Source organism: Nerophis lumbriciformis, linkage group LG10, assembly GCF_033978685.3.
Source record: "Nerophis lumbriciformis linkage group LG10, RoL_Nlum_v2.1, whole genome shotgun sequence".
NCBI classification, from domain to species: Eukaryota; Metazoa; Chordata; class Actinopteri; order Syngnathiformes; family Syngnathidae; genus Nerophis; species Nerophis lumbriciformis.
In genome coordinates, this window is record NC_084557.2 from 2,019,425 (window position 1) to 2,045,743 (window position 26,319).

Consider the following 26,319-nt stretch of genomic DNA (forward strand, 5'->3'; position numbering starts at 1 on the left):
GAAACTAATGGGTAACCATGGAAACAAGACAAGGGAGTGAAAAGCCAGAAACTAAAGAGTCCAATAACTGAACAAAACAAAACATGACTAATACAAAACATGGTCACACAGACCAGGGGTCGGCAACCCGCGGCTCAGGAGCCGCATGCGGCTCTTTGATCACTCTGATGCGGCTCAGCAGCTTACTTGCTGAACCCCCCAATTTTCCCGTGAGACTTCCGGATTTTAGTGCCTCTCGCGGAAAACTCCCGGGAATAATGTTCACCGATTTTCACCCTTACAGTTATAATAAGGGCGTGCCATGATGATACAACATTTGGCGGCCTCTACAATCTGTATAAACAGCGTGCCAGCCCAACACTTGTTATACTATATGCATCTTCTGCTTGCACACGTACGTGACAGCAAGGCATACTTGGTCAACAGCCACACAGGTTACACTGACGGTCACCATATAAAAAAACCCTTTAACACTCTTACTAATAATGCGCCACACTTTGAACCAAAACCAAACAAGAATGACAAACACATTTCGGGAGAACATCTGCACCTTAACACAACGTAAACACAACAGAACAAACACCCAGAATCCCATGCAGCCCTGACTCTTCCGGGCTACATTATACACCCCTGCTACCACCAAACCCCGCCCCCACCCCAACCCTCTGTGCGTCGGTTGAGGTGGGCGGGGTTTGGTAGCGGGGGTGAATAATGTATCCCGGAAGAGTTAGTGTCATGATCGTTACCCGGATCATGGCATGATTTATGTTGGTTATGTTTCTGGTTTTAGTCTGTTTCCTGGTTGCACCCTCTTTCCCTGTTTATTCTTGGTTTCCATGGGCACTGATTCTCCTCACCTGTCTTAGTTTTGCAATTAGTGTTTCCACCAGGTGTTTTGGCTAATCACTCCCCTTTATAGTTTCCTGTCACCCAGCAGTAAGTGCTGGGTCAATGTTTGCAATAGGCAACATTTACGTCCTTCTGTTTTTGCTCCACGCTCTTTATATTATTCTGCCGAACAGAATCCCGGTTTTTTCACCCTTGGTGACATTTTGGTTTTTATTTAGCTCCACGCTTGCTAGCGTCCTCAGTTTTGTATTTTTGTCCTGCCTTTTATTTATTAAATATACTTAAAATCTTACCTGCACTCCGCTCCTGCTTGTCTCCTGCCTTGGAAGGAACACGACAACCACAACCATGCGTCGAAGACGTAACAGTTAGGGCTGTATGGGATTCTGGGTATTTGTCCTGTTGTGTTTATGTTGTGTTACTGTGCAGATGTTCTCCCGAAATGTGTTTGTCATTCTTGTTTGGTGTGGGTTCACATAGTTTTTTTTATACCGCCACCGTCAGTGTAACCTGTGTGGTTGTTGACCAAGTAATATATAAAAATATCCAAACATTTGTCCCAACTTGGGACATTTTACGGAAGTTTCATGAACTCGGCCCGTAACTATTTGAGAGATGTGGCTAACTAACTGACTACGGATCACATGACCTTGGGGGCGACGACAAGGGACCAAACGATGACATTGTCTCTGAGAGAAGAAGAAGTGAGAGCAGTACCGTGACTGAAGGAAGACACCAACCTGTCGGACAGCAGGAAGGGACAGACGTCAGGCACGGGAGGCGTGGAAGGTCGCAGCTTGGCCAGCGCCATGATGTGTTCAAAGGTGATGTCGGTCTGCGTGCACACATCCACCACACGGATTTCCTGAGGCGGGCCGCGGGGTCGGCCGCTGGGGGTCCGCCGGATGACCTGAACCACCACGGGGTCCTTGGCGGGCCGGAAGGTCTCCTCATGGCTGGACTTGGACAGCTCCTTGCCGTTGACCTGAGGAGGAGCGAGACATCCTGTTAGAAGGACTTGAAGGAGGGAAAAAAGCAGCATGAAGCAAGACGTTCAAACCCTTCGTCGCCGTGAAAGGAGCGGAATTTTCCGGCAGATTGAAAAGTATTCGCGGTGCAGCTGGCACGGATAAAAGGAAGTCATTGCTTCATTTAGCAGCAGTCGTTTCCCTGGAAGAGACCTCCGCACGCTGATCATTTAGATAAAGGGCAGAAAGTGCTGTAATCAGGCTTTATACACTCGCTAGTTTAACGAGGTGGCTTTTTTTTGCTTGTACAGGAAACTCAAATGAAATATTCAAGATGATTGTAATTAACACACTTCCTTGTGGTCTCCATAATAAGTACAAGATACAGTATGTCCTCTCCAAAAGTACCAGAATGTATATTTTCAAAATATACATTGTTAATATATATCGTAAACAGGACTATCCTGTACATTTTTTTAAATTAAAAAAAATTTTTTTTTATAATTTTTTAATTTTTTTTTTAAAATGTATATTTCAAAAATATACATTGTTAATATATATCGTAAACAGGACTATCCTGTACATTTTTTTAAATTAAAAAAAAAATTTTTTTATAATTTTTTAATTTTTTTTTAAATGTTTTAATTTTTTTTAATTTTTTTTAATTTTTTTAAATTTTTTTTAAATGTTTTAATTTATTTTAATTTTTTTTAAATTTTTTTTAATTTCTTTTAATTTTTTTTAATTTTTTTTAATTTTTTTTAATTTTTTTTAATTTTTTTTTATTTTTTTTAATTTTTTTTAATTTTTTAAAAATATTTTTAAAATATTTAAAAAAAAAATTAAATATTTTTTAATTTGTTTAACTTTTTTTAACTTTTTTTTAAAACTTTTTTTTAACTTTTTAAAAAAAAAAATTACCCAAACCCTAACCCTAATCTTAACCCTAACCCTAACCCTAACCCTAACCCTTTCCCCTTAATTTAAATGAAATGTGGCGCCGCCACAACATTTATATTACCACCAAACCTTATACACTACAAAAACTGAAATCTAAGTAAAATGAAATATCTCAAATAAGGCTGATATTTGCTTATTTAGGGACCGCAATGTCCCTTTGGGACAGAGGACCCTATTGTAATTGTAAGATTTTATTATTATTATTATACCGGCCGCCTCTTTGAGTTGTAATTTGAGCCCCTTAACATGCTTCAAAACTCACCATATTTGACACACACATCAGGACTGACGAAAATTGCCATCTAATAAAAAAAAAAAAAAAAACTCAAAATTGCGCTCCAGCGCCCCCTAGGAAAAAACACAGACAAAACTTATTGTAACTTCCGGTAGGAATGTTATAGAGACATGAAACAAAAACCTCTATGTAGGTCTCACTAAAACCTAGATTTCATACATTGACATCCTTCAGCAAAAATCAACAAGAAGTTGGCAATTCCCCCTTCAAAACAAAGGTTTACTAAAAACAGCCACTTTTGCCTCTTTGAGCTGTAATTTGACCCCCTTTACATGCTTCAAACATACCTGCCAACTTTTGAAATCAGAAAAACCTAGTAGCCAGGGTCCAAGGGCCGCAGGCCCCGGTAGGTCCAGGACAAAGTCCTGTTGGGGGGTTCAGGGCTTCGCCCCCCGATGCAAAATGATTATTAGCATTCAGACAGGTTAAAATGTTGCTAAAACCATCACTTTTCTATCAGTCACAGTGACTTTTCAAAACAAAAATATTACAGCAAAAATCATATGGGTTGATTGACATGTTTATTCTGTAAGCTAACTTCAATAGTTTGAAATTATTTTGACAGTTAATGCCAGTTATCCTGTCAACCTTTCACAAGACTTCAATTTGTTAATTGAAAGTATAAACACTTTTTACAGTAAACAAATGGTAAAACAGTACTAAACAATTCCATTAAAATAAAAATTGGTGTCATTATTAACTTTCTGTCCAAGCTTGTATAATCTACTGCCTTGTTCAATTGTAAAAAATATTCTGTGCCTAAAATTCACATTTCTATCACAATTATCATACTGTAAACATGGTAAGCTAACTTCATTAAAATTAATAGTCCTGTCAATAGCATGGAATTACAATTCAAATGTAGTTTTTTTGTAAGCCTTTCAAAAGAATTCAAAATATGAAAAATTAATTGAAGCCATCAGACACTTGAAAAGTGGCACATCACATCTCTAATGTATTTTGGTAGTTATGCTGTCAACATTTAACAAGATTTCTTCAACTTGGACATGAAAGCATAAATAGTATAAACACTTTTAACAGTATAACAGTACTAAACAATTCCAATAGATAACATTGCTGTCATTACCTTTTTGTGGCTAAAATCCAAATTTATTCTATCAGATTGATCATACTGCAAAAATGATATGGTAACTTTATGATAAGTTTACTTGAAGTGGCATAAAACACTGAAAGTGATTGTTCCTATAACCCCTTTGTTTCAAATGTTTGTTCCACTTGTGGCAGTCGGGCACCAGCATACCGTCTTTGACAACTTGAAGTGGCATAAAACACTGAAAGTGATTGTTCCTATAACCCCTTTGTTTTAAATGTTTTATGCCACTTCAAGTTGTCAAAGACGTGCTGTGAAATACAGCCGACAGGATTGCGCACCAAACACGAAGCCAGGCCAAAGTGCATGCATGGTGCAGGAGAACAAAGGACTTCTTTCATTTAAGGTTTGTGATAAACCATCAAACTCATTCGTTAAAAGGACTCTATAGTAATATAAAGTGAGTTTTTCTGGACATTATCATGCAAGAAAAGTTTATTTTTGGGACCGCGATCACCGTGTAATGATTTTTAAAGGTTGCATTACAAACATTTAACTGTCCCACGTGATCAGCCAGTGCGATTGGAAGTCCATGCTCAATTATTGCCTCCGTAAATAAAACTTCGGCATTTATCACATCCAAAGAATCTGTTTGGGCGACGAAAAACGTTGAAAGTTTTCCACTTGTATCGCTAGCAACGGCATTAGACTTGTGTTTTTTTGTCCCAACGTGGTCTTTTACATCGCTAATTCCTCCGTGTCCGATCGAAAAATCTTGTCTGCACAAGGTGCAATTCGCGTAGTTTTCACCCTTTTTTTTTTAAATTAATGAAAAACCGTATTTTTTATCACTGCAACCGTAACCCGGAATAGGTTGATGAAAACCGTACTAATTACGGGAAAACCGGAGTAGTTGGCAGGTATGTTCAAAACTCACCAAACTGGACACACACATCAGGACTGGCAAAAATTGAGATCTAATAAAAAAAAAAAAAAAAACAAAACTCAAAATTGCGCTCTAGCGCCCCCTAGGAAGAAAACACAGACACAACAGCTGTAACTTCCAGTAGGAATGTCTTAGAGACATGAAACAAAAACCTTTATGTAGGTCTCACTTAGACCTAAATTTCATATATTGACAACCCCCAGCAAAAATCAACAGGAAGTTTGCAATTCCCCCTTCAAAAGAAAAGTTTTGTAAAAACCGGTCACCTTTTTTCAAACATTATCTCCTTTGAGCGCGTTTGTCGTGTCAGCTTCAAACTAGCACAGGAAAGAGATTGAACCCCTTCTGATTAAAAGTTGACGAAAAAGTTTTAATTACTGCTCCGGTTTGGATTTTATGTGCCGTCAAAGTCGGTCCCGTCCATCGCTGCTTGCAGCTTTAAATGTTTTGGGTTTTTTTCACCATGCTTTCTGTAACCAACCGGACCAAACTCACACGCATTACAAACATAGCAGCTAAAATCATCGGCCTACCCACACCCAACATTTCAGACTTAAACCACAGGATATCACTCACCCACTACACCAATACATCATCCCACTACCATCAGGGCGCAGGTACAGAACTATCACATTCCGGAGGGCCCGCCTGAGGAAAAGCCTTATCCCTGCAGCTATAACCGCCCTTAACAGCAGGCCCGGCCGACCTGATTGACAAGCCTGTAAATGTGTGTTGGTCATGTATAATGTCTTTTTGTTATTTTTTGTGATGTGTAATGTCTATTGTTTAAATGAATTTCCCCAAGGGGACCAATAAATCTAAATCTAATATAACGAGATTAAGGACTCCAACTTAAGGTGCGGTAGTGGAAACAAATATGGGATAAAAAAAAAAAATTACACAAGAAGTAATAAAGATAAAAAATAAGAATTTAGATAAACAGACTACTATCCAATAAAAATAATAAGCAATCCTGTACAATATACAAAGTACTGTACAACATACAGAACAAGACAAGAGTACGGGAGTAATAACAATCAGTGTCGGATGTATTGCACTCGAAGGGTAATATTGCGCAGTAGGGTATTAGGATAGGATATTGTATAGGTGTGAATTATTTATTATAAGTTTGAGTTCAAGTTTTCAAGTTTGAGTTTGAGTTTGAGTTATTTGCTGTTTTATTTTCAATGAAACAATAGAAGATACATACTCATATACACACACATACAATACAGCTGTTATTAGTGAGAATATACTTATCTTAAGGTATTTTTGGGTTCATTGAGGTTAGCTAATTAGGGTCCCTTTGGGACAGAGGACCGTATTGTATTTCTAGCCTTTTATTATTATACCGCCGCCTCTTTGAGCTGTAATTTGACCCTCTTAACGTGCTTCAAAACTCACCAAATTGGACACACACATCAGGACTGGCAAAAATACTGCGATCTAATCAAAAAAACCAAACCCCAAAACTCAAATCTGCTGAAACAGCTACAAAAGCAACATGCTTCGACAAAGCTAGTAAAGAGAGACAGACTTCACCTCCTAAGCAACTGGATTTTAACGAGGCACTGCGCACTGAAGGTACACACACTCTGTCAATTCTCTTATATACTCTTTCTGTCTAGACTTCTAAAGTGTTTGATTATCACATCACTCTAAATGTATAGACTATCAAGTTTACAAACATAAAGAGGGATGCTAGTGGGCCAGGCCAATCTTTCCTTATCTCTAAACTAAAACTGGGGAAATGTGTAGAGTGTTCTGGGCTTCAGACATGATTTTATTTCACAATTCCTTGAGAGAAAAAAACGCCTGGTTAGGCTTTGTGTATGTAGTGTGTTCCTTTCCTTGGTTTACAGCCATGTTGTTATTATCCTGTTTGTTACTTATGTATGTTATGTTGCAGCTATTTAAAATAGTTTTGTCAATTTGTTCTGGCCTGAAACAAATTGGCCCTTTGAAACATATCTTTGTCTTTGTGTGTTGTATGTAGACCACATTGCTTAGCAGAGTTCAGTGATGCAAATGCATGTCAAGTTGATCAACAGATTGTATTATTCTCCAGTGCAATAACAGTACTGAAATGAAGGCTAGAAGGGCATTAAAGGGGCCCTTAAAAATAATTAAAAATATATATAAAATTGCGCTCTAGCGCCCCCTAGGAAGAAAACACAGACAAAACTGCCTGTAACTCCCAGTAGGAATGTCATAGAGACATGAAACAAAAGCCTCTATGTAGGTCTCACTTAGACCTATATTTCATACACTGACAACCCCCAGCAAAAAATCAACAGGAAGTTTGCAATTCCCCCTTCAAACAAAAGTTGTGTAAAAACAGTCACCTTTTTTCAAACATTATCTCCTCTGAGCGCGTTTGTCGTGTCGGCTTCAAATTAGCACAGGGGAGAGATTGAACCCTTCTGATTAAAAGCTGATGAAATAGTTTTAATTACTGCTCCGGTTTGGATTTTATGAGCCCTCAAATTCGGTTCCGTCCATCGCTGCTTGCAGCTTTAATCTTACTTGTTTTGGAAAGTCTTTTCTTGTTCTATTGGCAGATCATTTTGCTTAGTTCAAGTAAAATACCCCTCATTTTTGTTTTTCTTGTTTTTGAACACGGACGTTTTGCAGTGTAAGTGAAGATTTTTTCAGCCGGCGTGTCGCTTTCACACTCCGGGGTTTCCCCGTAATGTCATTGAATGTGGCGCGCCGCCATGGCATTTTTTATTTTTATTACCGCCACACCTTGTCAATAAGGGCTTTTTGTTTTACTTGAATACAATTTAAAGTAATATAATATATTGTCGTCCCCAGAAGAAATCACAGAAAGTCTGACGCTATTTTTAACTGATGATGTATATTTATTACTCTACTGTATGTACATGATGATGTATATTTATTAATCTACTGTATGTACATGATGTATATTTACAACAACAATACATTATATTACTCTACTGTATGAACATGATGTATATTTACAACAACAATACATTATATTATTCTACTGTATGTACATGATGTATATTTACAACAACAATACATTTTATTACTCTACTGTAGTCCTTCCTCCTGCTGCTGGCAACAAAGGAGCAGATAAAGGAGGCTGCCAAGATTCTAGGACAGTCCTGCAGAAAAATGCTGACATTGCCCAGCTAGAACCCTCTGGAGAACTTCCTTGTGGCTCCAAGAGCAGATGGGAGTATTTCATCCTCAATGAAAAGGAACATGTTAAGTGGACTTAAGTCCTGCACGAGTGGATCCACTTTGGTGGATCCCACAGATGGGAAGGATTTCCAGAAGCAAGGCTGGAGAGTCCAGAGGGCAGCAGTTTTAAGAGCACAAGGGCCCAGGGGCCCGGGGGCCAGACATCGTAATGCGGATGTTTTGTCAGAAAATACCTCCACAGGTCATTTTCCTCTAAGACTGTGTTTACTTATTTACAAAGTCAACACATCGTCTTTCACACGGCACTGTCAATAAATTCATTATTCTGACCTCGCTACTCGTTTCCAGCGTGTGCAGCCACTTAACAACATGAAGAAACAAAAGCTCCAGAAGTTTTGTTTGGGATTGATGTTCACTTCTTTTTAATTGTTTTCCTTCCTCGGTTTAATTTTTTTACACTTCTTTCTTTTTTCCAGGTTTGTAAGACTGAAAATATCAACATAGAATAAACATAACAAAAGTATAACGTCCTTTGTGTATTTGACAATAATAAATTAGAAGGTTTAGTGCATTATGGTCGGGGTAGAAGGGGGCGTGGTCGGGGGCGTGGCTAAAAGGGGAGGAGTATATTTACAACTAGAATTCACCAAGTCAAGTATTTCATATATATATATATATATATATATAAACAAATACTTGACGTTCAGTGAATTCTAGCTATATATATATACATATATATATATATATATATATATGTATGTGTGGGAAAAAAATCACAAGACTATTTCATCTCTACAGGCCTGTTTCATGAGGGGGGGTACCCTCAATCGTCAGGAGATTTTAATGGGAGCATTCGCATACCATGGTTTATATAGGGCACAGAGTGGGTGGGCACAGGCTGGCCTAGGGGCGTGGTGATTGGTTCATGTGTTACCTAGGAGGTGTTGGCGGCATGTTGTTACAATTTCGCTGCGCTTGTTGAGGGATGACAGGTCTGGACGGTAGATAATAAACAGTTTCTCTTTCAAGCATAGGTTGCATCTTTTATTACCACTATTGTAAGGTGTGCTGGATGCAAGAATTTGCCATGTTATTGAATATTCAACATTATTGTCTTTGAGGTCCCAAATGTGTTTGCTGAGTTCTGTGGTATTTCGCAGGTTTTTGTTCCTGAAAGAAGCCTTGTGATTGTTCCATCTGGTTTTGAATTCACCCTCGGTTAGTAGGACTAACCGAGGGTGAATTCAACATGAAGAAACAAAAGCTCCAGAATTCACCCTCGGTTAGTAGGACTAACCGAGGGTGAATTCAAAACCAGATGGAACAATCACAAGGCTTCTTTCAGGAACAAAAACCTGCGAAATACCACAGAACTCAGCAAACACATTTGGGACCTCAAAGACAATAATGTTGAATATTCAATAACATGGCAAATTCTTGCATCCAGCACACCTTACAATAGTGGTAATAAAAGATGCAACCTATGCTTGAAAGAGAAACTGTTTATTATTTACCGTCCAGACCTGTCATCCCTCAACAAGCGCAGCGAAATTGTAACAACATGCCGCCATAGACGGAAACACCTCCTAGGTAACACATGAGCCAATCACCACGCCCCTAGGCCAGCCTGTACCCACCCACTCTGTGCCCTATATAAACCATGGTATGCGAATGCTCCCATTAAAATCTCCTGATGATTGAGGGAACCCCCCCTCATGAAACAGGCCTGTAGAGATGAAATAGTCTTGTGATTTTTTCCCACACATACATATATTGCGCTCTACTACGGTATCGAGCACTATTTTTTGGATAACCTTATTAAGACATATATATATATATATATATATATATATATATATATATATATATAAACAAATACTTGACGTTCAGTGAATTCTAGCTATATATATATATATATATATATATATATATATATATATATATATATATATATATATATATACGTATATATATATATATATATATATATATATATATATATATATATATTTTATTATATGTATATATATATACGTTTATATATATATTAATTTAATTATATATATATATATATATATATATATATATATATATATATATATATATATATATATATATATATATATATATATATATATATATATATATATATATATATATATATATATATATATATACATATATATATATATATATACATATATATACATATATATAAAAAAATACTTGAATTTCATCCCATCCATCCATTTTCTACCGCTTATTCCCTTTGGGGTCGCGGGGGGCGCTGGAGCCTATCTCAGCTACAGTGTTCATTTATTTACACATATACACACACATAACACTAGATGGCAGTATTGTCCTGTTTAAGAGTGTCACAACATTGCTGTTTACGGCAGACAAACTGCTTTACGGTATACGAAAACGTGACTGCTGTTGTTGTGTGTTGTTGCCGCGCTGGGAGGACGTTAATGAAACTGCCTAACAATAAACCCACATAAGAAACCAAGAACTCGCCCTCCATCATTCTACAGTTATAACGTTATTGGGCAGGTATGCTGGTTATATTGTGGGTTAGTGGACTCAGGTCCTCATGGACCTGAGTCCGCCTGAATTTCGGGAGATTTTCGGGAGAAAATTTGTCCCGGGAGGTTTTCGGGAGAGGCGCTAAATTTCGGGAGTCTCCCGGAAAATCCGGGAGGGTTGGCAAGTATGGTTTAGTGTTATTATATTCACACAATGAACTACAAATGTTTACACATATAGAAATCATACAACATTCACACACCAAACATTGCACACACTGCATGTGACACCACAATTAAAGCAAAGGAGATTACATTTTTCTACCACTGTTGCTGCTTGTCTGCATCAATGTGTCCGTCACTTAAAAGGTCCCCACAGGAAACAAAGACTCGGGGTATAACATTCATACTTTGTTGTCCGGTTGCTGTCAAAAGTCAGATTTTTACCATTTATTTAGATTGTTTTCAGGGTTGAGTGAGTATTCTTCTTCTACTGCTGCTTCACTGTGACACATATGACTCGCTGCCACCCCTGCAGGGTGGTGGCAGTACTGCACACATGACACTGTGACACATATGACTCGCTGTCACCCCTGCAGGGTGGTGGCAGTACTGCATACTTGATCCACCCTCGTTTTGATTGTCATCATTTTTACCCGCCTTTTTAGGGCTGTCCAAAATGAAATGTTGACTATTATTACCGTATTAATCGTTGCTGATTAATCACGCCATTAATTGCGATTTTTTTAAATGATTTTGTGCATGAATTGAGTTTGAGAACCAACATTGTGGGTTTGATATCAGGTCAGTGCATGATTCTGTCTCATAAGACAACACAACTCTTTTTGTTTCTCCCTCGCTCCTACAGTGTCCATTACAATTACAAGCACATGTGTTCTGGCCAATTATGCAAATTAGACATCATGTCCCCTTTATTACACGTCTTAAGGATGACGATAGTTTGACCCTGGAACTGACCAATTCGTTTTCCACGGATTCCTACAGTGAAGGTGTATTTCATTGCCAGAGGCCCAGTGACAGTGAAATCGATCTACTTGATCAGTTGCCATGTCAACATAGCTGGCGTCACAAGGCCTCAGCCTCAGCCTGCAGCTGGTGTCACAAGGCGCAGCCTGAAGCTGGCGGCGGATCAGCGATGGAAGTGATTGATGGACTTGTTCATCAAGGCAAGGCAGCCCCCGGGCGGGAGACTCAGCGAGTCCATTAGCTTTTAATGCTTTATGAATTAACTGCAGATATTACTTGACGGTGTGGAATACTAATGAATTGTTTTCAATTTCAAGGCAATGCTGAAGTAGCAGAGCGCTGTGGTTTAGTGGGTCAAAGAAATAGCAGAGCATTGTGGTTTAGTGGGTCAAAGAAGTGGCAGAGCATTGTTGTTTAGTGGGTCAAAGAAATAGCAGAACATTGTGGTTTAGTGGGTCAAGAAGTAGCAGAGCATTGTGGTTTAGTGGGTCAAGAAGTAGCAGAGCATTGTGGTTTAGTGGGTCAAGATGTAGCAGAGTATTGTAGTTTAGTGGGTCAAAGAAGTAGCAGAGCAATGTGGTTGAGTGGGTCAAGAAGTAGAAGAGCATTGTGGTTTAGTGGGTCAAAGAAATAGCAGAGCATTGTGGTTTAGTGGGTCAAGACGTAGCAGAGCATTGTGGTTTAGTGGGTCAAGAAGTAGCAGAGTGGTGTGGTTTAGTGGGTCAAAGAAGTAGCAGAGCATTGTGGTTTAGTGGGTCAAAGAAGTAGCAGAGTGTTGTGGTTTAGTGGGTCAAAGAAGTAGCAGAGTGGTGTGGTTTAGTGGGTCAAAGAAGTAGCAGAGCATTGTAGTTTAGTGGGTCAAAGAAGTAGCAGAGCATTGTAGTTTAGTGGGTCAAAGAAGTAGCAGAGCATTGTTGTTTAGTGGGTCAAAGAAGTAGCAGAGCATTGTGGTTTAGTCGGTCAAAGAAGTAGCAGAGCATTGTGGCTTAGTGGGTCAAAGAAGTAGCAGAGCATTGTGGTTTAGTGGGTCAAGAAGTAGCAGAGTGGTGTGGTTTAGTGGGTCAAAGAAGTAGCAGAGCATTGTGGTTTAGTGGGTCAAGAAGTAGCAGAGCATTGTGGTTTAGTGGGTCAAAGAAATAGCAGAGCATTGTGGTTTAGTGGGTCAAAGAAGTAGCAGAGCATTGTGGTTTAGTGGGTCAAAGAAATAGCAGAGCATTGTGGTTTAGTGGGTCAAAGAAATAGCAGAGCATTGTGGTTTAGTGGGTCAAGAAGTAGCAGAGTATTGCCTTTTAGTGGGTCAAGAAGTAGCAGAGCATTGTCGTTCAGCGGGTCAAGAAGTAGCAGAGCATTGTGGTTTAGTGGGTCAAAGAAGTAGCAGAGCATTGTGGTTTAGTGTGTCAAGAAGTAGCAGAGTGGTGTGGTTTAGTGGGTCAAAGAAGTAGCAGAGCATTGTGGTTTAGTGGGTCAAAGAAGTAGCAGAGTGTTGTGGTTTAGTGGGTCAAAGAAGTAGCAAAGCATTGTTGTTCAGTGGGTCAAGAAGTAGCAGAGTGTTGTGGTTTAGTGGCTCAAAGAAGTAGCAGAGCATTGTGGTTTAGTGGGTCAAAGAAGTAGCAGAGCATTGTGGTTTAGTGGGTCAAGAAGTAGCAGAGCATTGTCGTTCAGTGGGTCAAGAAGTAGCAGAGCATTGTGGTTTAGTGGGTCAAAGAAGTAGCAGAGCATTGTGGTTTAGTGGGTCAAGAAGTAGCAGAACATTGTGGTTTAGTGGGTCAAAGAAATAGCAGAGCATTGTGGTTTAGAGGGTCAAGAAGTAGCAGAGTATTGCGGTTTAGTGGGTCAAGAAGTAGCAGAGCATTGTCGTTCAGTGGGTCAAGAAGTAGCAGAGAATTTGGGTTTAGTGGGTCAAAGAAGTAGCAGAGCATTGTGGTTTAGTGGGTCAAAGAAGTAGCAGAGTGGTGTGGTTTAGTGGGTCAAAGAAGTAGCAGAGCATTGTGGTTTAGTGGGTCAAATAAGTAGCAAGGCATTGTGGTTTAGTGAGTCAAGAAGTAGCAGAGTGTTGTGGTCTAGTGGATCAAAGAAGTAGCAGAGCATTATGGTTTAGTGGGTCAAGAAGTAGCAGAACATTGTGGTTTAGTGGGTCAAGAAGTAGCAGAGCATTTTGGTTTAGTGGGTCAAAGAAGAAGCAGAGCATTGTGGTTTAGTGGGTCAAGAAGTAGCAGAGCGCTGTGGTTTAGTGGGTCAAAGAAATAGCAGAGCATTGTGGTTTAGTGGGTCAAAGAAGTGGCAGAGCATTGTTGTTTAGTGGGTCAAAGAAATAGCAGAACATTGTGGTTTAGTGGGTCAAGAAGTAGCAGAGCATTGTGGTTTAGTGGGTCAAGAAGTAGCAGAGCATTGTGGTTTAGTGGGTCAAGATGTAGCAGAGTATTGTAGTTTAGTGGGTCAAAGAAGTAGCAGAGCAATGTGGTTGAGTGGGTCAAGAAGTAGAAGAGCATTGTGGTTTAGTGGGTCAAAGAAGTAGCAGAGCATTGTGGTTTAGTGGGTCAAGAAGTAGCAGAACATTGTGGTTTAGGGGGTCAAATAAGTAGCAGAGCATAGTGGTTTAGTGGGTCACAGAAATAGCAGATCATTGTGGTTTAGTGGGTCAAAGAAGTAGCAGAGCATTGTGGTTTAGTGGGTCAAAGAAGTAGCAGAGCATTGTGGCTTAGTGGGTCAAGAAGTAGCAAAGCATTGTGGTTTAGTGGGTCAAGAAGTAGCAGAGCATTGTGGTTTAGTGGGTCAAGAAGTAGCAGAGCATTGTTGTTCAGTGGGTCAAGAAGTAGCAGAGCATTGTGGTTTAGTGGGTCAAAGAAGTAGCAGAGCATTGTGGTTTAGTAGGTCAAAGAAGTAGCAGAGCATTGTGGTTTAGTAGGTCAAAGAAATAGCAGAGCATTGTGGTTTAGTGGGTCAAAGAAGTGGCAGAGCATTGTGGTTTAGTGGGTCAAGAAGTAGCAGAGCATTGTGGTTTAGTGGGTCAAGAAGTAGCAGAGCATTGTGGTTTAGTGGGTCAAGAAGTAGCATAGCATTGTGGTTTAGTGGGTCAAGATGTCGCAGAGTATTGTAGTTTAGTGGGTCAAAGAAGTAGCAGAGCAATGTGGTTGAGTGGATAAAGAAGTAGAAGAGCATTGTGGTTTAGTGGGTCAAAGAAGTAGCAGAGCATTGTGGTTTAGTGGGTCAAGAAGTAGCAGAGCATTGTGGTTTAGTGGGTCAAGAAGTAGCAGAGCATTGTGGTTTAGTGGGTCAAAGAAATAGCAGAGCATTGTGGTTTAGTGGGTCAAGACGTAGCAGAGCATTGTGGTTTAGTGGGTCAAGAAGTAGCAGAGTGGTGTGGTTTAGTGGGTCAAAGAAGTAGCAGAGCATTGTGGTTTAGTGGGTCAAAGAAGTAGCAGAGTGTTGTGGTTTAGTGGGTCAAAGAAGTAGCAAAGCATTGTGGTTTAGTGAGTCAAAGAAGTAGCAGAGTGTTGTGGTTTAGTGGGTCAAAGAAGTTGCAAAGCATTGTCGTTCAGTGGGTCAAGAAGTAGCAGAGTGTTGTGGTTTAGTGGGTCAAAGAAGTAGTAGAGCATTGTGGTTTAGTGGGTCAAAGAAGTAGCAGAGTGGTGTGGTTTAGTGTGTCAAGGAAGTAGCAGAGCATTGTAGTTTAGTGGGTCAAAGAAGTAGCAGAGCATTGTGATTTAGGGGGTCAAAGAAGTAGCAGAGCATTGTGGTTTAGTGGGTCAAGAAGTAGCAGAACATTGTGGTTTAGGGGGTCAAATAAGTAGCAGAGCATTGTGGTTTAGTGGGTCACAGAAATAGCAGATCATTGTGGTTTAGTGGGTCAAAGAAGTAGCAGAGCATTGTGGTTTAGTGGGTCAAAGAAGTAGCAGAGCATTGTGGCTTAGTGGGTCAAGAAGTAGCAGAGCATTGTGGTTTAGTGGGTCAAGAAATAGCAGAACATTGTGGTTTAGTGGGTGTATATATATATATATATATATATATATATATATATATATATATATATATATATATATATATATATATATATATATATATATATATATATATATATACAGGCAGCACGGTGGTACAGGGGTTAGTGCATGTGCCCAGAGCATAATACTACCACCATAATACAGAAGACGGTGATAAAACAGCAACACAGTATCAGTGCAGTGTCCATACAGCTAGTGAGTGTGCCACACACTCACTTTTACCCAACGTCTCCGAGCTGTTGTGCTGACAGCAAACAAATGCACAAACATATCTGCCTGCCTTCTCTCCTTCTGGTCTGATGTTTGCTAGATTAAGAAGTTATCCTCTCTTGAGAGGAATCACATTCTCTCCGGCTTTTATAGCGACTTTGAATACCTTCCCCCACGCCCATAAATGGTGGGGCGCTTTAAAGACTCATCTGGTATCTCGTAAGACTGCTGAAAAAAAGACAACACATGGCGGTGGCCCTTGGCGAGTAATCCCTGGATTTAGATTTACAGGATGGACCAACAGAAGTCATTAAATATGAATAAACAGTGCCCCTGCTGGTTGCAGTTACGCACTGCACTCCTTATATATATATATATATATAAGGAGCAGCGAGAATACCAAGAAGCGCATATGCCAAATTTTCAAAGAGAACGGCCTACGGATCACGATTGAAGCCAACAAGCAAACCGTCAACTTCCTTGACGTCACTTTCAACCTGAGAAATAACAGCTACGAACCATTCACGAAACCCAACACAAAACTCCAATATGTGCACCATGACAGCAACCACCCACCCACCACCACGAAAAGAATACCTACCGGAATCAATAAAAGGCTATCGATGCTGTCATCTAGCAAAGCTGAATTTGACCAAGCAACCCCCCCGTACCAAAAAGCCCTTGATGAAAGCGGATACAATTTCACCCTCACCTATGAATCCACGCCAGGAAACCAGCCAAAAAAGAACAGAAAACGAAACGACATCATCTGGTACAACCCCCCATACAGCAAAAACGTCTCAACGAACATTGGACACAAATTCCTCAATCTGATTGACAAACACTTTCCCAAAGACAACACCCTAAGAAAAGTATTCAACTAGAACAACATTAAATTGAGCTACAGCTGCATGAACAATATACGACAAATCATCTCAAACCACAACAAAACAATTGCAAATGAGCCGTCGACCCCCAGACAGAGCGACTCCAAAACCAACAAAGGATGTAACTGTCGAAAGAAACCTGATTGCCCTCTCAACGGGGGGTGCTTACAAACATCAGTTGTCTACCAATCTAAGGTAATACGCAAGGACATTAACACATCCGACACATATGTAGGATTAACCGAGGGAGAATTCAAAACCAGATGGAACAATCACAAGGCTTCTTTCAGGAACCAAAACCTGCGAAATACCACAGAACTCAGCAAACACATTTGGGACCTCAAAGACAATAATGTTGAATATTCAATAACATGGCAAATTCTTGCATCCAGCACACCTTACAATAGTGGTAATAAAAGATGCAACCTATGCTTGAAAGAGAAACTGTTTATTATTTACCGTCCAGACCTGTCATCCCTCAACAAGCGCAGCGAAATTGTAACAACATGCCGCCATAGACGGAAACACCTCCTAGGTAACACATGAGCCAATCACCACGCCCCTAGGCCAGCCTGTACCCACCCACTCTGTGCCCTATATAAACCATGGTATGCGAATGCTCCCATTAAAATCTCCTGATGATTGAGGGTACCCCCCCTCATGAAACAGGCCTGTAGAGATGAAATAGTCTTGTGATTTTTTTTCCCCCACACATACATATATATATAAAAAACAAAAAACTCCATGACAGTTTGGGACTTCTCTTGACTTTCCCTTTCTTGCGGTTATTTCCCTTTTGCAGCGCTCTTGTTTTCTTATTTCCACTTCCTGTGTTGTCAATTCCCTGCCACTTTATTTCTGTGCCTGGTTGCCAATCTTGTCTTGTTCCTCTGGACGGAGCAGAATTATTGTTTTGTGGCTGCGTTACCTCGACAGGTGCTACTTTTCTTGTGCACTCCCAAGCTGCACACACGTTTTCATAAATGATCACATTACCTGCACACCCTCCACCCGTCTCTGCATCCTGGGGTCACGTCGCAAGCAAACGCAGTCAATTCACTATTCCTAACCCTAATTGCTTTTTTTTTTTTTGCATAAAAACTGTTTTTTTTCCCAACGCTTTAACCCCTGCGCCTTATAAAGGAGATTTGTCTTCGGTAACGGCCATATGGTTTTGTGCTCGGCAAATAAAACACAGACACTGATAAGTGTTTGTGCTATGGCGCCATCTTTTGGACGACTTTGCTCACTGCAGGTGCTGTGGGTTGAAAATAATTGACTCCCGGTTTCACACCTTGAACCGGTTTGGTCTACTGTACCTCAAAAACGTTTGCGCCCCAAATGATTCATCTCTCCAAGAAACGTTTGTAGGTTTTACAATATAACTAAAACTGTTACTATTGACTAAAGTGTCTCATGTGTGAGTGTTTTCATGCATATTTGGACGCGCTATCATAATGTAATCAAGCTAGCACCATTAGCACTAGCGATTGATTGATTGATTGATTGATTGATTGAGACTTTTATTAGTAGATTGCACAGTACAGTACATATTCTGTACAATTGACCACTAAATGGTAACACCCCAATAAGTTTTTCAACTTGTTTAAGTCAATCAATTCATGGTAAATATGCTAACACGTGTACAAGTGTCTGTGTTAGCATTATTAACTTACAGTGGCATTCTTTTTGTATTGTTTCACTTTCACAAATTCACCAAAAACGTCTCAATTGTGTTATTGAGTCTGTTTAGCTGTTTGGAGAGCCATGACCAGGACTTCTGTTTTGTTTGATCGACCATTTTACTGCCTTGTGACAGGCACGGTGTGGAAACAATGAAGTTATGTAAATAAACATGTAATACATATTTTGTATCGGTATATACAAACCCCGTTTCCATATGAGTTGGGAAATTGTGTTAGATGTAAATATAAACGGAATACAATGATTTGCAAATCCTTTTCAACCCATATTCAGTTGAATGCACTACAAAGACAACATATTTGATGTTCAAACTCATAAACTTTATTTTTTTTTTTTGCAAATAATAATTAACTTAGAATTTCATGGCTTCAACACGTGTCAAAGTAGTTGGGGAAGGGCATGTTCACCACTGTGTTACATGGCCTTTCCTTTTAACAACACTCAGTAAACGTTTGGGAACTGAGGAGACACATTTTTGAAGCTTCTCGGGTGGAATTCTTTCCCATTCTTGCTTGATGTACAGCTTAAGTTGTTCAACAGTCCGGGGGTCTCCGTTGTGCTATTTTAGGCTTCATAATGCGCCACACATTTTCAATGGGAGACAGGTCTGGACTACAGGCAGGCCAGTCTAGTACCCGCACTCTTTTACTATGAAGCCACGTTGATGTAACACGTGGCTTGGCATTGTCTTGCTTGAAATAAGCAGGGGCGTCCATGGTAACGTTGCTTGGATGGCAACATATGTTGCTCCAAAACCTGTATGTACCTTTCAGCATTAATGGCGCCTTCACAGATGTGTAAGTTACCCATGTCTTGGGCACTAATACACCCCCATACCATCACACATGCTGCCTTTTACACTTTGCGCCTACAACAATCCGGATGGTTCTTTTCCTCTTTGGTCCGGAGGACACGACGTCCACAGTTTCCAAAAACAATTTGAAATGTGGACTCGTCAGACCACAGAACACTTTTCCACTCTGTATCAGTCCATCTTAGATGAGCTCAGGCCCAGCAAAGCCGACGGCGTTTCTGGGTGTTGTTGATAAACGGTTTCCGCCTTGCATAGGAGAGTTTTAACTTGCTCTTGCAGATGTAGCGACCAACTGTAGTTACTGACAGTGGGTTTCTGAAGTGTTCCTGAGCCCATGTGGTGATATCCTTTACACACCGATGTCGCTTGTTGATGCAGTACAGCCTGAGGGATGGAAGGTCACGGGCTTAGCTGCTTACGTGCAGTGATTTCTCCAGATTCTCTGAACCCTTTGATGATATTACGGAGCGTAGATGGTGAAATCCCTAAATTCCTTGCAATAGCTGGTTGAGAAAGGTGTTTCTTAAACTGTTCAACAATTTGCTCAGGCATTTGTTGACAAAGCGGTGACCCTCGCCCCGTCCTTGTTTGTGAACGACTGAGCATTTCATGGAATCTACTTTTATACCCAATCATGGCACCCACCTGTTCCCAATTAGCCTGCTCACCTGTGGGATGTTCCAAATAAGTGTTTGATGAGCATTCCTCAACTTTATCAGTATTTATTGCCACCTTTCCCAACTTCTTTGTCACGTGTTGCTGGCATCAAATTCTAAAGTTAATGATTATTTGCAAAAAAAAAAAAAATGTTTATGAGTTTGAACATCAAATATGTTGTCTTTGTATTACATTCAATTGAATATGGGTTGAAAAGGATTTGCAAATCATTGTATTCCGTTTATATTTACATCCAACACAATTTCCCAACTCATATGGAAACGGGGTTTGTATATGCGGCTTGTAAAAATCAACAGGAAGTTGGCAATTCCCCCTTCAAGACAAAAAAGTACTAAAAACAGTCACTTTTGCCTCTTTGAGCTGTAATTTCACCCCCTTAACATGCTTCAAAACTCACCGAACTGAACACACAGATCAGGACTGGCAAAAATTGCGATCTAATAAAAAAACCTAACCCCAAATCTCAAAATTGTACTCTAGCGCAATTTTTTTATGAAATGTACTAAAAACTGCTCCTCGGATGAAAAAACTGACAAAACTGCCTGTAACTCCCACTGGGAAGGTCGGGGAGACATGAAACAAAAACCTCTATGTAGGTCTCACTTAGACCTACATTTCATAAATTGACAACCCCCAGCAAAAATCAACAGGAAGTTTGCTATTCCCCCTTCAAAACAAATTTTTTTGTAAAAACCGGTCCCCTTTCTTCAAACATTATCTCCTCTGAGCGCGTTTGTTTCGGCTTCAAACTAACACAGGAGAGAGATTAAACCCTTCTGATTAAAAGTTGACGAAAGAGTTTTGATACCGGCTCCGGTTTTGATTTTATGACCCTTCAAAGAGCCGCTGCGCTGATGCTGAGCATTTCATGGAATCTACTTTTATACCCAATCATGGCACCCACCTGTTCCCAATTAGCCTGCTCACCTGTGGGATGTTCCAAATAAGTGTTTGATGAGCATTCCTCAACTTTATCAGTATTTATTGCCACCTTTCCCAACTTCTTTGTCACGTGTTGCTGCCATCAAATTCTAAAGTTAATGATTATTTGCCAAAAAAAAAAAAAATGTTTATGAGTTTGAACATCAAATATGTTGTCTTTGTATTACATTCAATTGAATATGGGTTGAAAAGGATTTGCAAATCATTGTATTCCGTTTATATTTACATCCAACACAATTTCCCAACTCATATGGAAACGGGGTTTGTATATGCGGCTTGTAAAAATCAACAGGAAGTTGGCAATTCCCCCTTCAAGACAAAAAAGTACTAAAAACAGTCACTTTTGCCTCTTTGAGCTGTAATTTCACCCCCTTAACATGCTTCAAAACTCACCGAACTGAACACACACATCAGGACTGGCAAAAATTGCGATCTAATAAAAAAACCTAACCCCAAATCTCAAAATTGTACTCTAGCGCAATTTTTTTAATGAAATGTACTAAAAACTGCTCCTCGGATGAAAAAACTGACAAAACTGCCTGTAACTCCCACTGGGAAGGTCGGGGAGACATGAAACAAAAACCTCTATGTAGGTCTCACTTAGACCTACATTTCATAAATTGACAACCCCCAGCAAAAATCAACAGGAAGTTTGCTATTCCCCCTTCAAAACAATTTTTTTTGTAAAAACCGGTCCCCTTTCTTCAAACATTATCTCCTCTGAGCGCGTTTGTTTCGGCTTCAAACTAACACAGGAGAGAGATTAAACCCTTCTGATTAAAAGTTGACGAAAGAGTTTTGATACCGGCTCCGGTTTTGATTTTATGACCCTTCAAAGAGCCGCTGCGCTGATGCTGAGCATTTCATGGAATCTACTTTTATACCCAATCATGGCACCCACCTGTTCCCAATTAGCCTGCTCACCTGTGGGATGTTCCAAATAAGTGTTTGATGAGCATTCCTCAACTTTATCAGTATTTATTGCCACTTTTCCCAACTTCTTTGTCACGTGTTGCTGGCATCAAATTCTAAAGTTAATGATTATTTGCAAAACAAAAATAAAGTTTATGAGTTTGAACATCAAATATGTTGTCTTTGTAGCATATTCAACTAAATATGGGTTGAAAATGATTTGCAAATCATTGTATTCCGTTTATATTTACATCTAACACAATTTCCCAACTCATATGGAAACGGGGTTTGTATATGCGGCTTGTAAAAATCAACAGGAAGTTGGCAATTCCCCCTTCAAGACAAAAAAGTACTAAAAACAGTCACTTTTGCCTCTTTGAGCTGTAATTTCACCCCCTTAACATGCTTCAAAACTCACCGAACTGAACACACACATCAGGACTGGCAAAAATTGCGATCTAATAAAAAAACCTAACCCCAAATCTCAAAATTGTACTCTAGCGCAATTTTTTTATGAAATGTACTAAAAACTGCTCCTCGGATGAAAAAACTGACAAAACTGCCTGTAACTCCCACTGGGAAGGTCGGGGAGACATGAAACAAAAACCTCTATGTAGGTCTCACTTAGACCTACATTTCATAAATTGACAACCCCCAGCAAAAATCAACAGGAAGTTTGCTATTCCCCCTTCAAAACAATTTTTTTTGTAAAAACCGGTCCCCTTTCTTCAAACATTATCTCCTCTGAGCGCGTTTGTTTCGGCTTCAAACTAACACAGGAGAGAGATTAAACCCTTCTGATTAAAAGTTGACGAAAGAGTTTTGATACCGGCTCCGGTTTTGATTTTATGACCCTTCAAAGAGCCGCTGCGCTGATGCTGAGCATTTCATGGAATCTACTTTTATACCCAATCATGGCACCCACCTGTTCCCAATTAGCCTGTTCACCATGTGGGATGTTCCAAATAAGTGTTTGATGAGCATTCCTCAACTTTATCAGTATTTATTGCCACCTTTCCCAACTTCTTTGTCACGTGTTGCTGGCATCAAATTCTAAAGTTAATGATTATTTGCAAAAAAAAAAAAAATGTTTATGAGTTTGAACATCAAATATGTTGTCTTTGTATTACATTCAATTGAATATGGGTTGAAAAGGATTTGCAAATCATTGTATTCCGTTTATATTTACATCCAACACAATTTCCCAACTCATATGGAAACGGGGTTTGTATATGCGGCTTGTAAAAATCAACAGGAAGTTGGCAATTCCCCCTTCAAGACAAAAAAGTACTAAAAACAGTCACTTTTGCCTCTTTGAGCTGTAATTTCACCCCCTTAACATGCTTCAAAACTCACCGAACTGAACACACACATCAGGACTGGCAAAAACTGCGATCTAATAAAAAAACCTAACCCCAAATCTCAAAATTGTACTCTAGCGCAATTTTTTTATGAAATGTACTAAAAACTGCTCCTCGGATGAAAAAACTGACAAAACTGCCTGCAACTCCCACTGGGAAGGTTGGGGAGACATGAAACAAAAACCTCTATGTAGGTCTCACTTAGACCTACATTTCATAAATTGACAACCCCCAGCAAAAATCAACAGGAAGTTTGCTATTCCCCCTTCAAAACAAATTTTTGTTTGTATATGCGGCTTGTAGTCCGGTTCAGCTAAAATATGTCAAAATATGTTGTTCTTATACAATTCGGCTTAAAAGGCGGGAAATGAGGATATCATTCAAATCTGGACAAACTAACTGTCCGTTATCTTACTGGGACTAATATTTGCTCTCCTTCCGAATACTGTGAGGCTTTTTTCTGTCATCCTCTTTGTTTCCACTTGACACTCAAATGTGTGATTGGAATAACAGGATGACTGCATGAAGTCACATGACACTGAGAGAGAGAGAAGGTGGCGCCGGGGGAAAGCTGACATCTCAACACAGAGCGACACGTCAACCACATAAAACACTTCTGGCTTATTTTCAGCCTCCGAAAACCCGCAGAAGATTTGATGAATTCTGCCAATTTTCTTCCCTGAGCAGCAATCTCGGGTGTGGCCTCGCCAGCTTTTACTGTCCAATCCTCAGGAGCCAGGTTATAAAAGAGAAGCATTTATGCTCCAGATCACGTTTGTTTGGGACTGTAAACAAGTAGCAGGTCTTCCTCAATCAATAGGTGAATGTCTGATATCGAGGCCTGATATCGATCAATATAAAGAAAGTTTTCATCCCTATTTAGTACACACATTTAGTACATCAGGTCCTTTGTTTGTAGCTTTAATGCTAATGCTGTGTCCAGGCCCGGCCCGAACCAATCTGGCGCCCTAGGCAAGATTTTAGGTGGCGCCCCCCCCCACATCGGCAGTGAAGTGTATATACTCACAAGAAACCGAATAGCTTTGTCTTTGACCTTTTTTTTACTTACAACTATACCTAATACAGGTAAAAGCCAGTAAATTAGAATATTTTGAAAAACTTGATTTATTTCAGTAATTGCATTCAAAAGGTGTAACTTGTACATTATATTTATTCATTGCACACAGACTGATGCATTCAAATGTTTATTTCATTTAATTTTGATGATTTGAAGTGGCAACAAATGAAAATCCAAAATTCCGTGTGTCACAAAATTAGAATATTACTTAAGGCTAATACAAAAAAGGGATTTTTAGAAATGTTGGCCAACTGAAAAGTATGAAAATGAAAAATATGAGCATGTACAATACTCAATACTTGGTTGGAGCTCCTTTTGCCTCAATTACTGCGTTAATGCGGCGTGGCATGGAGTCGATGAGTTTCTGGCACTGCTCAGGTGTTATGAGAGCCCAGGTTGCTCTGATAGTGGCCTTCAACTCTTCTGCGTTTTTGGGTCTGGCATTCTGCATCTTCCTTTTCACAATACCCCACAGATTTTCTATGGGGCTAAGGTCAGGGGAGTTGGCGGGCCAATTTAGAACAGAAATACCATGGTCCGTAAACCAGGCACGGGTAGATTTTGCGCTGTGTGCAGGCGCCAAGTCCTGTTGGAACTTGAAATCTCCATCTCCATAGAGCAGGTCAGCAGCAGGAAGTATGAAGTGCTCTAAAACTTGCTGGTAGACGGCTGCGTTGACCCTGGATCTCAGGAAACAGAGTGGACCGACACCAGCAGATGACATATATATTTATTAATTTAAAAAAAACAACTAAATAAATTTTTACTATATTTTGCTAAAAACATCAAAATTAATTGTATTTTTATTTGTATTTTTTTCTGACTCCTTATTACATGCAGGCATTAGAATTATACATTAAAATGAACATATTTGAAATAATTAATTTTAAATTATCATAATAATTCATTTAAAATGACCATATTTAATTATTAAAATAATTGCTTGTTTATCAACAACTTTAGCATTTTATTCATTACATTTTGAAGCTCTCAGAAGCCAAGTTATGTTATATTCCTTAAGATTTATTTATGCAAGTTTGAAGTATCAATTATCTAAACACAGTTTTGTTTGCATATTTTCAGGATGTAGATATATATATATATATATATATATATATATATATATATATATATATATATATATACGACCCCCGGACAGAGCGACTCCAAAACCAACAAAGGCGGCAACTGTCGAAAGAAACCTGATTGCCCTCTCAACGGGGGGTGCTTACAAACATCAGTTGTCTACCAATCTAAGGTAACACGCAAGGACATTAACACATCCGACACATATGTAGGATTAACCGAGGGAGAGTTCAAAACCAGATGGAACAATCACAAGGCTTCTTTCAGGAACCAAAACCTGCGGAATACCACAGAACCCAGCAAACACATTTGGGACCTCAAAGACAATAATGTTGAATATTCAATAACATGGCAAAAGACTCACTGGATCGGTTCGCAGCCGAGTGTGAAGCGACTGGGATGAGAATCAGCACCTCCAAGTCCGAGTCCATGGTTCTCGCCCGGGAAAAGGTGGAGTGCCATCTCTGTGTTGGGGAGGAGACCCTGCCCCAAGTATAGGAGTTCAAGTACCTCAGACTCTTGTTCACGAGTGAGGGAAGAGTGGATGGGGAGATTGACAGGCAGATCGGTGCGGCGTCTTCAGTAATGCGGACGCTGTATCGCTCCGTTGTGGTGAAGAAGGAGCTGAGCCGAAAGGCAAAGCTCTCAATTTACCGGTCGATCTACGTTCCCATCCTCACCTATGGTCATGAGCTTTGGCTTATGACTGAAAGGACAAGATCACGGGTACAAGCGGCCCAAATGAGTTTCCTCCGCCGGGTGGCGGGTCTCTCCCTTAGAGATAGGGTGAGAAGCTCTGTCATCCGGGAGGAGCTCAAAGTAAAGCCGCTGCTCCTCCACATGGAGAGGAGCCAGATGAGGTGGTTCGGGCATCTGGTCAGGATGCCACCCGAA

The 26,319-nt window shown here is 39.8% G+C and overlaps 1 protein-coding gene across 1 annotated transcript in view; it reads right to left on the minus strand.

Moving 5' to 3' along the window:
• The window catches only part of LOC133612755 (PDZ domain-containing RING finger protein 4-like), a 190,132-nt gene that overhangs the window by 85,441 nt on the left and 78,372 nt on the right, over positions 1-26,319 (minus strand). The window contains exon 2 of the mRNA XM_061970434.1: positions 1,590-1,834. Coding sequence (XP_061826418.1) covers positions 1,590-1,834 — 245 coding nt within the window. The remainder of the gene's footprint in view (positions 1-1,589; positions 1,835-26,319) is intronic.